Source organism: Trematomus bernacchii, unplaced genomic scaffold (assembly GCF_902827165.1).
Source record: "Trematomus bernacchii unplaced genomic scaffold, fTreBer1.1, whole genome shotgun sequence".
Lineage (NCBI taxonomy): Eukaryota > Metazoa > Chordata > Actinopteri > Perciformes > Nototheniidae > Trematomus > Trematomus bernacchii.
In genome coordinates this window covers 14,770,776-14,782,610 of record NW_022987973.1, presented here as the reverse complement: position 1 = coordinate 14,782,610, position 11,835 = coordinate 14,770,776, and the positions used below count along the sequence as shown (strand labels likewise).

Sequence of the window (11,835 nt, the reverse complement as noted above, 5' to 3'; positions counted from 1 at the left end):
CTGTCGTGTGCTTTCACTGACACACTCACTATTACATTGGACAATGCTGCGAGTCAGGTGTCTGAGAGGAGGTAGCAGGGGGGCCGAGGCTGCCCATCTGATCGGAGCCATGGTTGGTATTATGGTGGTCTCATGACTTCTTATTTTTTCTTCCAAATCTTTTAGAAAAAGTAAAAGAAAATCTGTTAAAATAGGCACATATCGCTGATTGTGAATAAAGACAAATGTTGAATTTTTTTTTATTTTTCCTGTTGTCTGATTAAGCATATATTTGATTCAAATACATTTTTTGGGGAAAAACACTGATTATATCAATTTAGACTCAGTCCAATAATTTATTTCAACTGCTGAAAGACTCTCTGCGTGTTTGGTCCCTGAGTGACAGTGAACAGCTATCTGCAGCAGATGCATTCCCAGACTCAGTGACACTGGAGCTGCCCCTGAGCTATCTGTGGAGATAGCGGCTTCTTATTAACACGAGTACTTTAACAGCAAAAAAGATACCGTACTGATGCATTTATCATTGCTATCTCTAAACCGTTATTGTTATCAGCCTACACTGTTTAACCTTGTTTGAACTGGCATTTTTGGATGTAAACTGCAAGCCAACATTTATTTGCCTCTATCACTTCAATTTTCACTAAGTATCTGTAACTATAATACAATAAACGAACAAAAAAATCAGCAAAAGTAATTACACACAGATAGTTTTGTTAGGGACTAATACACAGATTGTATTAATATATTTATGCCATATTTTGCCTGAAAAGGTCTGTTACTTTTATTTAGAAATAGGCCTATTTTGTACAAAAGCCTTTCTCAGTATACTGTCATTTCACAAAACCTTAGACCTTTTTGGTGCTGAAGAAAATTAAACAGCTTGTGATCCATTTCCCCCCCTCAGCTTGGCCGGTCAGTGACTGGATGGGTGCAGAGGGCCTTGCAGAGCACCTCCAGTGCAGCAGCTGCACAGTCGCACGATGCAGCTGACCATGTTACTGAGCCTGTGGAGCAGGAATGTCCTGTCTGCAGCCACAATGAATGGGACCCTCTGGAGGAGGTGATTGTGGGTCGCGCTGAAAATGCCCATGTGCCTCCCTTCACCGTGGAAGTGAAAGTAAGCCAAAATGTCAAGAGTGCATCTGTAAACCTTATATAATGCTCAGGTGTAGGCCATTAAAATAACTCCATGTTGTCATGTTGTGAACTTATCAACAGGCTAACACATATGAGAAGCATTGGCCTTTCTATATGAAGCATGGGGGCCAGTCTTTTCCTGCGGACCACTTGAAAAAAGCTGTTGCTGAGATTGAGGAAATGTGCAATATTCTTCGTCATGAGGGCGTCAATGTAAGGAGACCAGAACCCATGGACTGGTCCATGGAATACAAAACTCCAGACTTCGTATCACCAGGTAAAGAATTACACAAATCTCTTTTCAAATAACATCAACATTATGGATAACATGTCTGTGTAAAGAAGTTCACAGCTCAATGCCTGTAATCAATGAAGACGCTTAGAAACACCCAAAATCCCCAAAACAACAAGCAATTTTAAGTTACTTATCTTTTCAATTACTGCTTCTTTATATTTCTACTGCACAACATTCAAAGGCACATATTGCACTTTAAACTACACTACATTTATTTCTTATTATTTATAATATTACAATGATTCTTGAATCTGTTACAGGCATGTATGCGGCCATGCCCAGAGACATCCTTCTGGTTGTGGGGAATGAGATTATTGAGGCTCCTATGGCCTGGAGGGCTCGCTTCTTTGAGTACAGAGCCTACAGACCTTTGATCAAGGAGTACTTCAGAAACGGTGCTAAATGGACAACTGCTCCTAAACCCACGATGGCCGATGAACTGTACGATCAGGTGAGGCCTTATCTTGTGAGATTAGCACCGCAAGTTGAGTGTTTCAAGTGTTGGCTGTGTTGTACAACTTTTTAAAGGTTTGAGATTGTATTTTTGATCAAATCCGCGTTGGAAGTGATTGTTTATGTTCTTCACGTCACCATAGTTATGTTTTGTTATCTGATTATTGCTTGATTATTGTTGCTTGGTGCCTTTCAGGACTACCCCATCCGCACAGTGGAGGACAGACACAAGCTGGCTGCCGAGGGGAAGTTTGTGACCACAGAGCACGAGCCGTGCTTTGATGCTGCCGACTTCATCCGGGCTGGGAGGGACATTTTTGTCCAGAGGAGTCAGGTATGAATGCTGTCAAACGTATAACTTATTTGCATAAAGCCCAATAGGTACATATTTACCAGTCTATAGTTAAATATGTTATCGCTCAAAATGATCAAGTGTGAATTAATGAAAGGTGAGACAAGACAACGTTTTATTCCAATACAGGTTCAAAGTTTTGCAGCAGAGGTAACTCACTTGTGTTGTTTTGCAGGTTACAAATTACATGGGTATTGAGTGGATGCGCCGCCATCTGGCTCCAGACTACAAAGTCCACATCATCTCATTCAAGGATCCTAACCCCATGCACATTGATGCCACTTTTAACATTATTGGACCAGGATTGGTGCTGTCAAACCCTGATCGTCCATGTCACCAGGTACTGTTGGACCATGAAAGGCTATTTTTAATATCTCTCAGTGTCCTATGCTAACTTCCTGGAGACTGATACTTTAAATGTGTTTGATGTTCATTGTCGCTCTTTGTCCCCTGTCTGTTTCAGGTTGACATGTTCCACAAGGCTGGGTGGACTGTTGTGAAACCTCCGACCCCTCTGATTCCTGATGGTTAGTAGTAAAACTTATATTTTCTTACATAAGAAAACCATTTTGAATACTTACAGAGAAGATAGACCTTTCCTCTCCTTTTTTGTTCTAGATCATCCTCTGTGGATGTCCTCCAAGTGGCTGTCCATGAACGTCCTGATGTTGGATGAAAAGCGTGTCATGGTTGATGCCAATGAAGTCACCATTCAAAAAATGTTTGAGAGCCTCGGTGAGTTTCACATTAGAGTCATTCCAGTTTCTTTTTTTGCATCAGTTAAGACTTTAACGGATCATTTGATGTCCGAACTCTACCAGAGGCCATAAAATCCATGGTTGAGAAATGTCCTCAGTTTTCATGTCCATTAAAAATGTCATGATAAATATGATCTTTAAGGAAATGTATCTGATGCATCAATGTGTTTTATTTTGCAGGTATCAAGAGCGTTAAGGTGAATATTCGCCATGCTAACTCCCTGGGGGGGGGCTTCCACTGCTGGACAACCGATGTCCGCCGCCGTGGTACCCTGCAGTCCTACTTCCACTAGCCTTGCCAGAAATGGGCAGTTTTTATTGAGCTTTAAAGATTAAAGCTTCAGTGCAGACTCACCTGCTGCAACTCAAAGTCAAAGCAGTGAGCAATATATTATTCAAACCTGTATGAAACAGATTTATTTTTGAAGCAATCTAACGACAGGTGGCACCAAAGTCCCTTTCTGGAGCGGGTCTTTATGTCCACAAACATGTATGCATTGTTTTGATTTGATATTGCTATGCATCACAGTACCTTTGCAAACAGCTTTATTCAGATTACATTTATGCTCAATAGTGACAAATTAGTGATTTAACTAATCTCAATATTAACTGCATTTCTGGCCTGGCTATTGTGAAGCTGAATTGATTATGGCTCATACATAAATAAGTCATAAGTTTAAGGACAAGGTACAATTTGGTATGTGAAAGTCATCAAACCAGGAGAGAATCTACCTCCTCGAGGAAACGTCAGACATCATAATTCTTTCTTTTTCCAAAGTATTTTTTTATTTAAAGGAATGTATACAAGTTTTGAAGTAGGTCATTAAACAATATACATTTCTTATCGCTAGTTTATTATTTTGTAAAGATTTTTAATTGAATGAACAAGACAAGTTTTATTTATATTTTCATACTCTATATTGGATACCCAACAATCAGTGTTTTTATATATTTACTTAAAAAGTATGCGGTCCATATCAGATATTGTTTACCTTTTGCCTTTTCTGTTATTGCAAATCTGGGCCAGTTATATGCTACTTGTCATTTTCACTGAACTGATTGGTTGCTTTTGTGTGCAAAGCAAAAATGCCTGAAGAATGAAAGATGTTCTGTTGTGAAGATGTCTTTAAATGTCCTTTACTGCGTACACTGGATATTAAACTCTTCAAGGCTGCCTTTGAATGAATTCAAGGAAGGCTATGGCTCAACAGAGGAATGCAAGTAATGTTTTGTATTATGCAATGTTAATAAATGTAATTAAAAAGAGTTGGGTGTCAGTTTTTGAACAAAGTATTTGTGATAAATTGATCACTGCTGGTGCTGAAAACATATTGCAGGATTACATATCTGGCATTTGCATTATATTTGATTTATTTATTTATTTGATCATAATGTTCTGAAAAAGTAAAGTTATCCTCAAATAAATTCAGTGGTGTGATATTTCCCTCAATTTGGAATAGAAGTATAAAGTACTATAAAATGGAAAAACTTAAGGAAAAATACTTAAGTACAGCAGTGGAGTAAATATACTTGCACAACACATTTAGTTGTAAGTAGTTGACTGTGGGTCACAGAAAAACCTGGGCACCTACCTGGTTGACAAATGGCACCACAATATTATTTAAGCTGTGACCCTGCAAACCACTCCCTTATCACTGTTAATCTGCCTCCTGGATATCCACAAATGGATGTCCCAAAATGTCCTGCAGCTAAATGCGGACAAAACTGAATTTATTATCATAGGTCATGTTGATATTGCCGTCAACACAGTCTACACATCCATGTAAATTCAATGGTTCAATCATGCTTTCATCACCTCAGACAAATCTTTCCTATCTACCAAAAATGTTGAAACTGTCATCCATTCTTTCAGTAGATTGGATTATTGCAACACATCCCTGTCCCTCCTCCAGCTCATCCAAACTCTGATCCTCAGAGGCATCGCTGTTGGTCGTTCCAAGGTCCAGGTACACAAAAGGAGACAGAGCCTTTGCTGTCAGAGCTCCTGGACTTTGGAACGACCTGCCTGAGGAGATCAGGGCTGCAAAATCTACTCTTTTAAGTCAACTTCTTCTGAACGATTTAATTAATTTAAAAATAAATTCATAATACCAACAAAAAGGCATTGAAAGAAACTGTTGTTTGCATTCTGCTGCCATCTATTGGTGTAGATTACACAAAGCACTTTATATTTCTGGAACAATTAAAAATGACATATTTTGAATATGACATTGCTGTGAAAGACAAACGAAATATGGGTTCCAGCTATCGGGCTACAGCTATGGCTTCTGATAAATCCTAGGGACTCTAGGTAACTGTGTGTCAGTGAAAAGGTCTCAAGAAGCCAAGAAGTTGCCTGTCTTTTTTTCTAGCTTTTATGTAGTCCTCTGCAGATGGATGGCTTGATTGTACAGTTGGCTAATTACACAATACTGCAGCTGCCTCAACACCTTTCTCCAAACTGGAGAATTGATTGGGATCTGGTAATGATTAGGCTTTAATGTCTGTAGGAAATCAGCAGTCATCTTTAAAAATCTCTTTACTTTTTAGAGGTGACCTAATAGTCTGAATTGGGTCCAGAACCGTCAGCCAGAGAGGATCCAGATGTTCAACTCCCTGGTTGCTGAAGCTTTAGTGTGTATGTATACAGTATGACTATAAATGAATCTGAATAATGTCGGAAGATAAACAAAGCTTTAATGATCCAATGCAGGAAAATTGAAATTTTAAAGTTTCAAAAGAACAAAAGCAGACTGCTAGATAAGTCATTTTCAAAAATACAGTATTGATTCAGCTCCAAAATCAGGAAAAAAATGCTTCTTTTAGACCCTCTATGTCTTGTTTGACCAAAACAAAATATGGAGTGAGCTGGTAGCTGGAGAGGTGCCAGTTCACTTCCAAGGCCACTGCCGAGGTGCCCTTGAGCAAGGCACATAACCTCGAAACTGCTCCCTTGGCGCCGGGTACCTGGCAGCCTCTCTGCTCTGCCACCTCTCCTATCTGCATGTGGTTGTGTGTGTGCATGTATATCCTCTGTGTTTGTGCATGTATATCCTCCCCTGTGTGTGTAATGTGTGTAAACACAACAGAGTGGGGACAGAAATGTCCCTGTAAGGGATTAATAAAGTATATCTTCTTCTTCTTCTTCTTGTTAGTGACCACATCGTTCAGTACTCAGTTTGGCTTTGTTATGAATTTGTAGACTCCTAGATATTCAACAACTTTTCTCACAGTGTAAAATATGTGTTTAAAGACAACTTAAAACATCATAAAATAAAGAAAAAAGTAAAGGTTTGTGAGACATTTGTTCAGTAAAAGTCTTGGCCTCCCAGTTCAAATGTAGCCTCAAAGCAACTTTTAGCACAGTAGCTAACTTGCTGTAATTCGATATGCATGTTATTCAATAAGAAACTTTGTTTCTCTTTGTCAAAATGTCTTATTTTAGTTCTTCTTTGTTTTTTGTCATCTGAACAACAAAACAATTTGAAATGTGGATTCTCTCTGTGTCCGTTTGTCTTAATGTGTCACTTAATATTACATACAATTAAAAAAATGTTGTCATCATTTACACATTTATGATCCAGGACTATGAAACACAACATTTATTTAGGCATGTGTCGTTGACGTGGAGCAGAAAGGACAGAGATCCTGATCTGAGTTCTTCCACATCAGTGATGTTTCACATGCTCTAATCTTCCACTTTGAACACAGTCCTTTAAATTGTCAGTTCATGTGATGATGTAAACTGTATCAAGGTTTTGCACTTGATCATGGCTGAGAATTGTGTGTTGAACAAAGATACTGCAAGTGCAACATGTGCACACAATACATTGTACAGCAGCATGGACACAGTGTAAATGTGTTCTGTGTTGTGTCTGGACGTGTTGTGTGACAGTCATTGAATAGTTGAAAAATCTCAGCTCTTGAATTGAAGGTAAGTGACATGAAAAACAGTCATTGCTAAAGGCAATATTTCGCAGTTCGTTCACACTAATGTCTGCTGCACATCCAGGCTGATCTGTAGTTAAAAAGTTAAAACATTGACTAAACTGTTTGTTAATATGTTCTTATCAGACAGAAATGTAAAGATTTGTAGGCACCAGAAACAAATGTTTGTGTGCCACATTTACATTAAATTTGACATTATTGAATTACTTCCTTTTTTGTAGTTGACAGTAGAGATCAAAAGCAATCACTTGTTTGCTGACTCGCCTTTGGGCTCCTTTTTAAATTCAGCCTCTAAAATATTAAAAATGAACCCTAATCCTATCAACTGGTGTCAAAATACAGTAGACGCCAGAGCTATACTTTCCCATATATCTCACAGATGCTTTGTTCTGTCATTACAAATCAATATGATTCGAAAGACTTGAGTTTTCTGTTTAATAAGTGCTTTAAAAAAAAGTATTAATGTATTGTGGTCCTAGATATCAGTTAAAATGTACTGCTTATGCAGTTTAAATAGATACACAATAAACAGATGAAATGTTTTCCAAAAGTCTTCAGTTGAAGTAAGTCATTTTGAAGGAGACAGACATTGATTTCTTCATGTGCTCTGTCTATTTTCATGTTATACAATAAGCAAATGATCTCTGACTTCCCTTAAAAGTTGTACAATTCAGAAATGATAGTTGGTTCTGACAGTAGTTTATTTATTCAGTCAGTAGTCCTTGTATTTGTTGGAGATGAGGTTGAGGCTGAGTTTAAATAAAGCAGAAGCCAATATTTTTAGGATATATCCTGTGGCGCCCCAATGTGGAGCTTTTAGAAAATACACTGTAGGCCTAGTTCACTTCAAAGCACAGTCACAGATACATCTCTTCCATTTGTTTCTTGCTCTCACTGAACGCCAATTCCTGTAACATCGGAACCTGAATCTTCAGAGCTAATGTTAACCAGCTTATGTAAACATGTGTCAAAGCATTACATATTGGAGCATATATTAAGAATGAGTGTGTCCATGACTTGCCGCTGTCATGTTTTCCCTGACTGGGTTTAGGTGAATCTTTTGCCATAATAACCATTACTTCAGGAGTGACTGTGCAGCTATTGTATTTCTGAATTTCAGATTATTTGTTCTCTCACTAAAAAAAGACCACCATATTTTAGAAGAAGCACTTTCACTTGATGCACTGTTTGTGTTTGTTTCTTTAAATTATGGTTTGGCTCTATGAAACCTAATGTACTTATATGATTCTGTTTTCTTCAAGTTTGTATCTTCTTGGTCGAATGCACTTATTGTAAGTCGCTTTGGATAAAAGCGTCAGCTAAATGAAATGTAATGTAATGTAAATTACCTGTAACAGACACATACAGAGAGGATTGCTAATCAAAGGAGGAAGGTCAACTAGGACATGAAGATTAACCTGAACTCCTCTCAGGTAATGGTAATGGAGCCCGTAAGCTTTATACACTATTACCACATGCTTCTTTAGCTGACTAAAGCATTTATATGCACAGGACACAACACATCCTTTCACATGTTTCAATTTGGGAGGATTAAACCTTAAAAAAAGGTATCCTGTGCCATAAGTGTATCATAAGATCCTGGCAGCACAAAGCACAATGATGATAACAGATAACCAAACACACATACAGTAAATGCCTAAAGTGCAAATACAACAAGACTAAACATGTCATCCCCTGATGAATGCAGCCAGTGAAAGCTTTAAAATAAATTAACATTATCTCTCAATGGATATTTTGATGTGCTGTCATTAGTCATATTTGACAGCGATTTATTGGACATTTAAATGTTTGTATTGCACTGGTGTTTGTGTGTGTTTGAGGCTTTTTTTAAGTGTTGCAATTACCTAGTTTTTCCACCAGAGGACAATAAAAGGTTTATTTTTTAATAAAAAAAGATGTCAGCTCAGAACATATCCTGGTCAAAATAACAAAAATAATAAATAACTGTTATCAATTTGTGAAAAGAAACAAGCGTGAGTGAGGCTCCGATCAGCACTGTTTGTAAATGCTTGATGTTGTAGGGAATAAAACCGGTGTTTGTGAAGCAAATTATTTTCGTTGTTTAGTTTGCTTGAAAAACTGCAAACACATGAAAATGATGATGGAAAGTAAAAAGGATGGACCTAAAAGTGCTTTTTAAAACAGGAAGTTTTATCACCTGGCAGAGCTGATGTGAAAAACTAAAAGTGACAACTGCCTCTGACAGACTGAGAACTACTTGTCAAAACAATACTGATAAGAAACAAAAATAAATCAAGGACGGGGGCGGGGTAGAATCGACTTAAAGTGGAACTATTATGCTATATTAGAAAAATATATTGGAGGGCCATACCTATACAAAACATGTCTGTGAAGTTTTTTGCTTAAAATACCAAACAGATCACCCATTGTAGCCATGCCTCATACTGCTCATACCCCTCTTTTGAAGCCCTGTTAGAGAAACACGGATTTTGGGTCCTTAGCTTGAAAAAAAACGAAAAGAGGAGGCGGAGCTAATGCCTGATCAGAATTCTACCGGAGATAAAGTTAAATTCTGCTGTGATAAAACGCCATCCTGTTCTAAACCGCATCAAGGATTATTTCTGAAACAGTATGGAGCTCAAATGCTTTTTCTCTTGCGGGTTTATCACAAGGTGAGTTCCATTTTTTATTTCCTGCTTTTTAAACACATGTGCTCTACAGTACAGGTTAGCTCTGAGTGTTAGCGAGGCTTGCTAATGTAAACAAAGATGAGATTACGTCCAAAACACGTCAGGCATTGTTTCTGATAGCAACTTTCTGTGGATCCGCCACCGATTTGACGTCATATTGGCAGCAAATCTGTATCCGCTCGTTGTATCCCCATTTTTAAAAGATTTGGGTACGGAGGAAAAGAGAAAGGGTTTTATTTTCTGACGCTGCGTGAGTTCCCCGACGCACCGGGGACACATATTTATGTATAAAAGACATCAAAAAGTGCATTTTGCATGATAGGTGCCCTTTAAATTATTTTACTTTACATTATCCCTGTTGAACTGACTTATAAATGATCAGTTCATTAAAATATAGAAAAGCAAAGTGTTAGCACTTTCTCTAAAGTGAACATTGTGTAAATCCGGACAAAGGACCTATTATGCAAAATCCACTTTTTCATGTCTTTTATACATAAACATGTGTCCCCGCTGTGTAAAGAGATTCTGAAAGTTTCAGGAAAAAAGATTCACTCACTTTTTGTCCTGATCCATTTATATAAAAACCTGTCTGAAAATGAGCTGATCAGATTTTTGCCACTTTTTTCAGACAGAGAATCAGCACTTTTGAAACAGAGGGGTTTATGGGATGCTACAATGCATGATCTGTTTGGTATTTCTAGCCAAACAGTATAGTAGGGGACCTAATAGCTTGTTTATGTCTTTATTTTATATTTTGATAAGAAATGTATGCTACAACAAACTGCTATCCGACATTCTTGTATCATATTGTATTTTTCTTGGTTTATACTGTATTATATTCATATACAATAATATTGGGGTTCTTGGTATTATTTAATTTGTTTACTGTGGAAAAAATACACTAAACTACACAAAAACAGGAATCTAATCAAGTAAAACTACCAATACTACTGCCCCATAATAGATTTAAGAAAATATGTCTCTCACAATCTCAATTAGATTCAAGCATAATGAGTTCTAGGGTTAAATGTGGGGATTAAATACTGTATATCATAAAAGTGTTCATATTCTTGTGTCTCTTCCCTTGTATTGCTAGAGTAGTTTAGGAAATAAAGATAAATTATGCGACAGTTGCTGAGGCTGCTATGTAGGTGAACATGAATACTGTCATGAAATGTGTCTTCAAACATGGAAGTGCTATACAGCAGTAAAATACAGACAATAGAGAGAAAAAAACAAGTCGATTAGTTGCTTAGTCAGAGAGACAATTGCTCATACACTATTGTTGCATTGAGATATTTTTTAAGCAAAAACCTTAAAAAGTCTTATATCAGCGTCTATGTTGTGGGGATTTGCTGCTTTTCTTGATATTATGTTAGTAAACCAAATGCTTTTGGATTGTGGAGAGTTGGTTGGAAAAAAACGAATTTGAAAGCAAAACAAACAGACACAATTAATAAACAAACATTGATAAAATGGACACTAAACCTAAAATTAGTGTAAAACATCTGCATCTTACTCAATGTGTTACATTAACTCACAACTTTAGCATTCATATAAATTGCATAATATTGATACAATTTACTTTGAAACATTCAATCTCCTTTGTTCCAAACACTTCACTGCACTAATTTTGTATCTTTTTATAATTATTTATTTAGTAAATGTATTTTTAAATTATAATTCTAAGCAATTACCAGTATTTTCTCTGCATTATTGTGCTACCAGATATCAAGTCAAATTTCTATTTGGAAAAAACATGATTCTAAATCACAATAACTTGGTCAGTAAATAACTAACATTTGATAATAAATATAATAAAAAAATCACTATCAGTTAATTTATAAAAGTGTCTGTATTTTTCACCTTTTCTTTTTTTAAATAATGTGTCAATAAAGGTTTAATTTTGGCACAGTTGGCATTCCATAGGTTTCACCGTCGCGATTTTTAAAGCGACCCCCGCTGTAAATTACACTAATGTTGCAGTGATATGACCGTGAAAAACACACCAAAAGCATCTTTCGCCCGCTATGCTTGTGCAATCCTTAGAAAATGTTCATACATTTCAGCTTACCTGCAGCCAGCTCCGTGTTCGTCTGTGTGAGCCCTTTTCCTGCTTTCAAAGTTCCCACGGAAAGCGGAGGACCACCCAGCGGCGCAGAGCACGACGCCGATTAGCTGCGCGGAGCTCATTTGCATTAACGTCAGTAAAGGCTGTAG

At 37.2% G+C, this 11,835-nt stretch overlaps 1 protein-coding gene across 1 annotated transcript; it reads left to right on the top strand.

Moving 5' to 3' along the window:
- On the top strand, positions 1 to 4,250 carry gatm (glycine amidinotransferase (L-arginine:glycine amidinotransferase)). Its single transcript, XM_034116718.1, has 9 exons — positions 1 to 112; positions 905 to 1,117; positions 1,219 to 1,414; positions 1,693 to 1,883; positions 2,082 to 2,219; positions 2,413 to 2,577; positions 2,701 to 2,764; positions 2,856 to 2,972; positions 3,176 to 4,250. The coding sequence occupies exons 1-9, from the start codon at positions 44 to 46 to the stop codon at positions 3,286 to 3,288; spliced, it is 1,266 nt and encodes a 421-aa protein (XP_033972609.1). The 5' UTR covers positions 1 to 43; the 3' UTR covers positions 3,289 to 4,250.
- Positions 4,251 to 11,835: the final 7,585 nt, after the last annotated feature.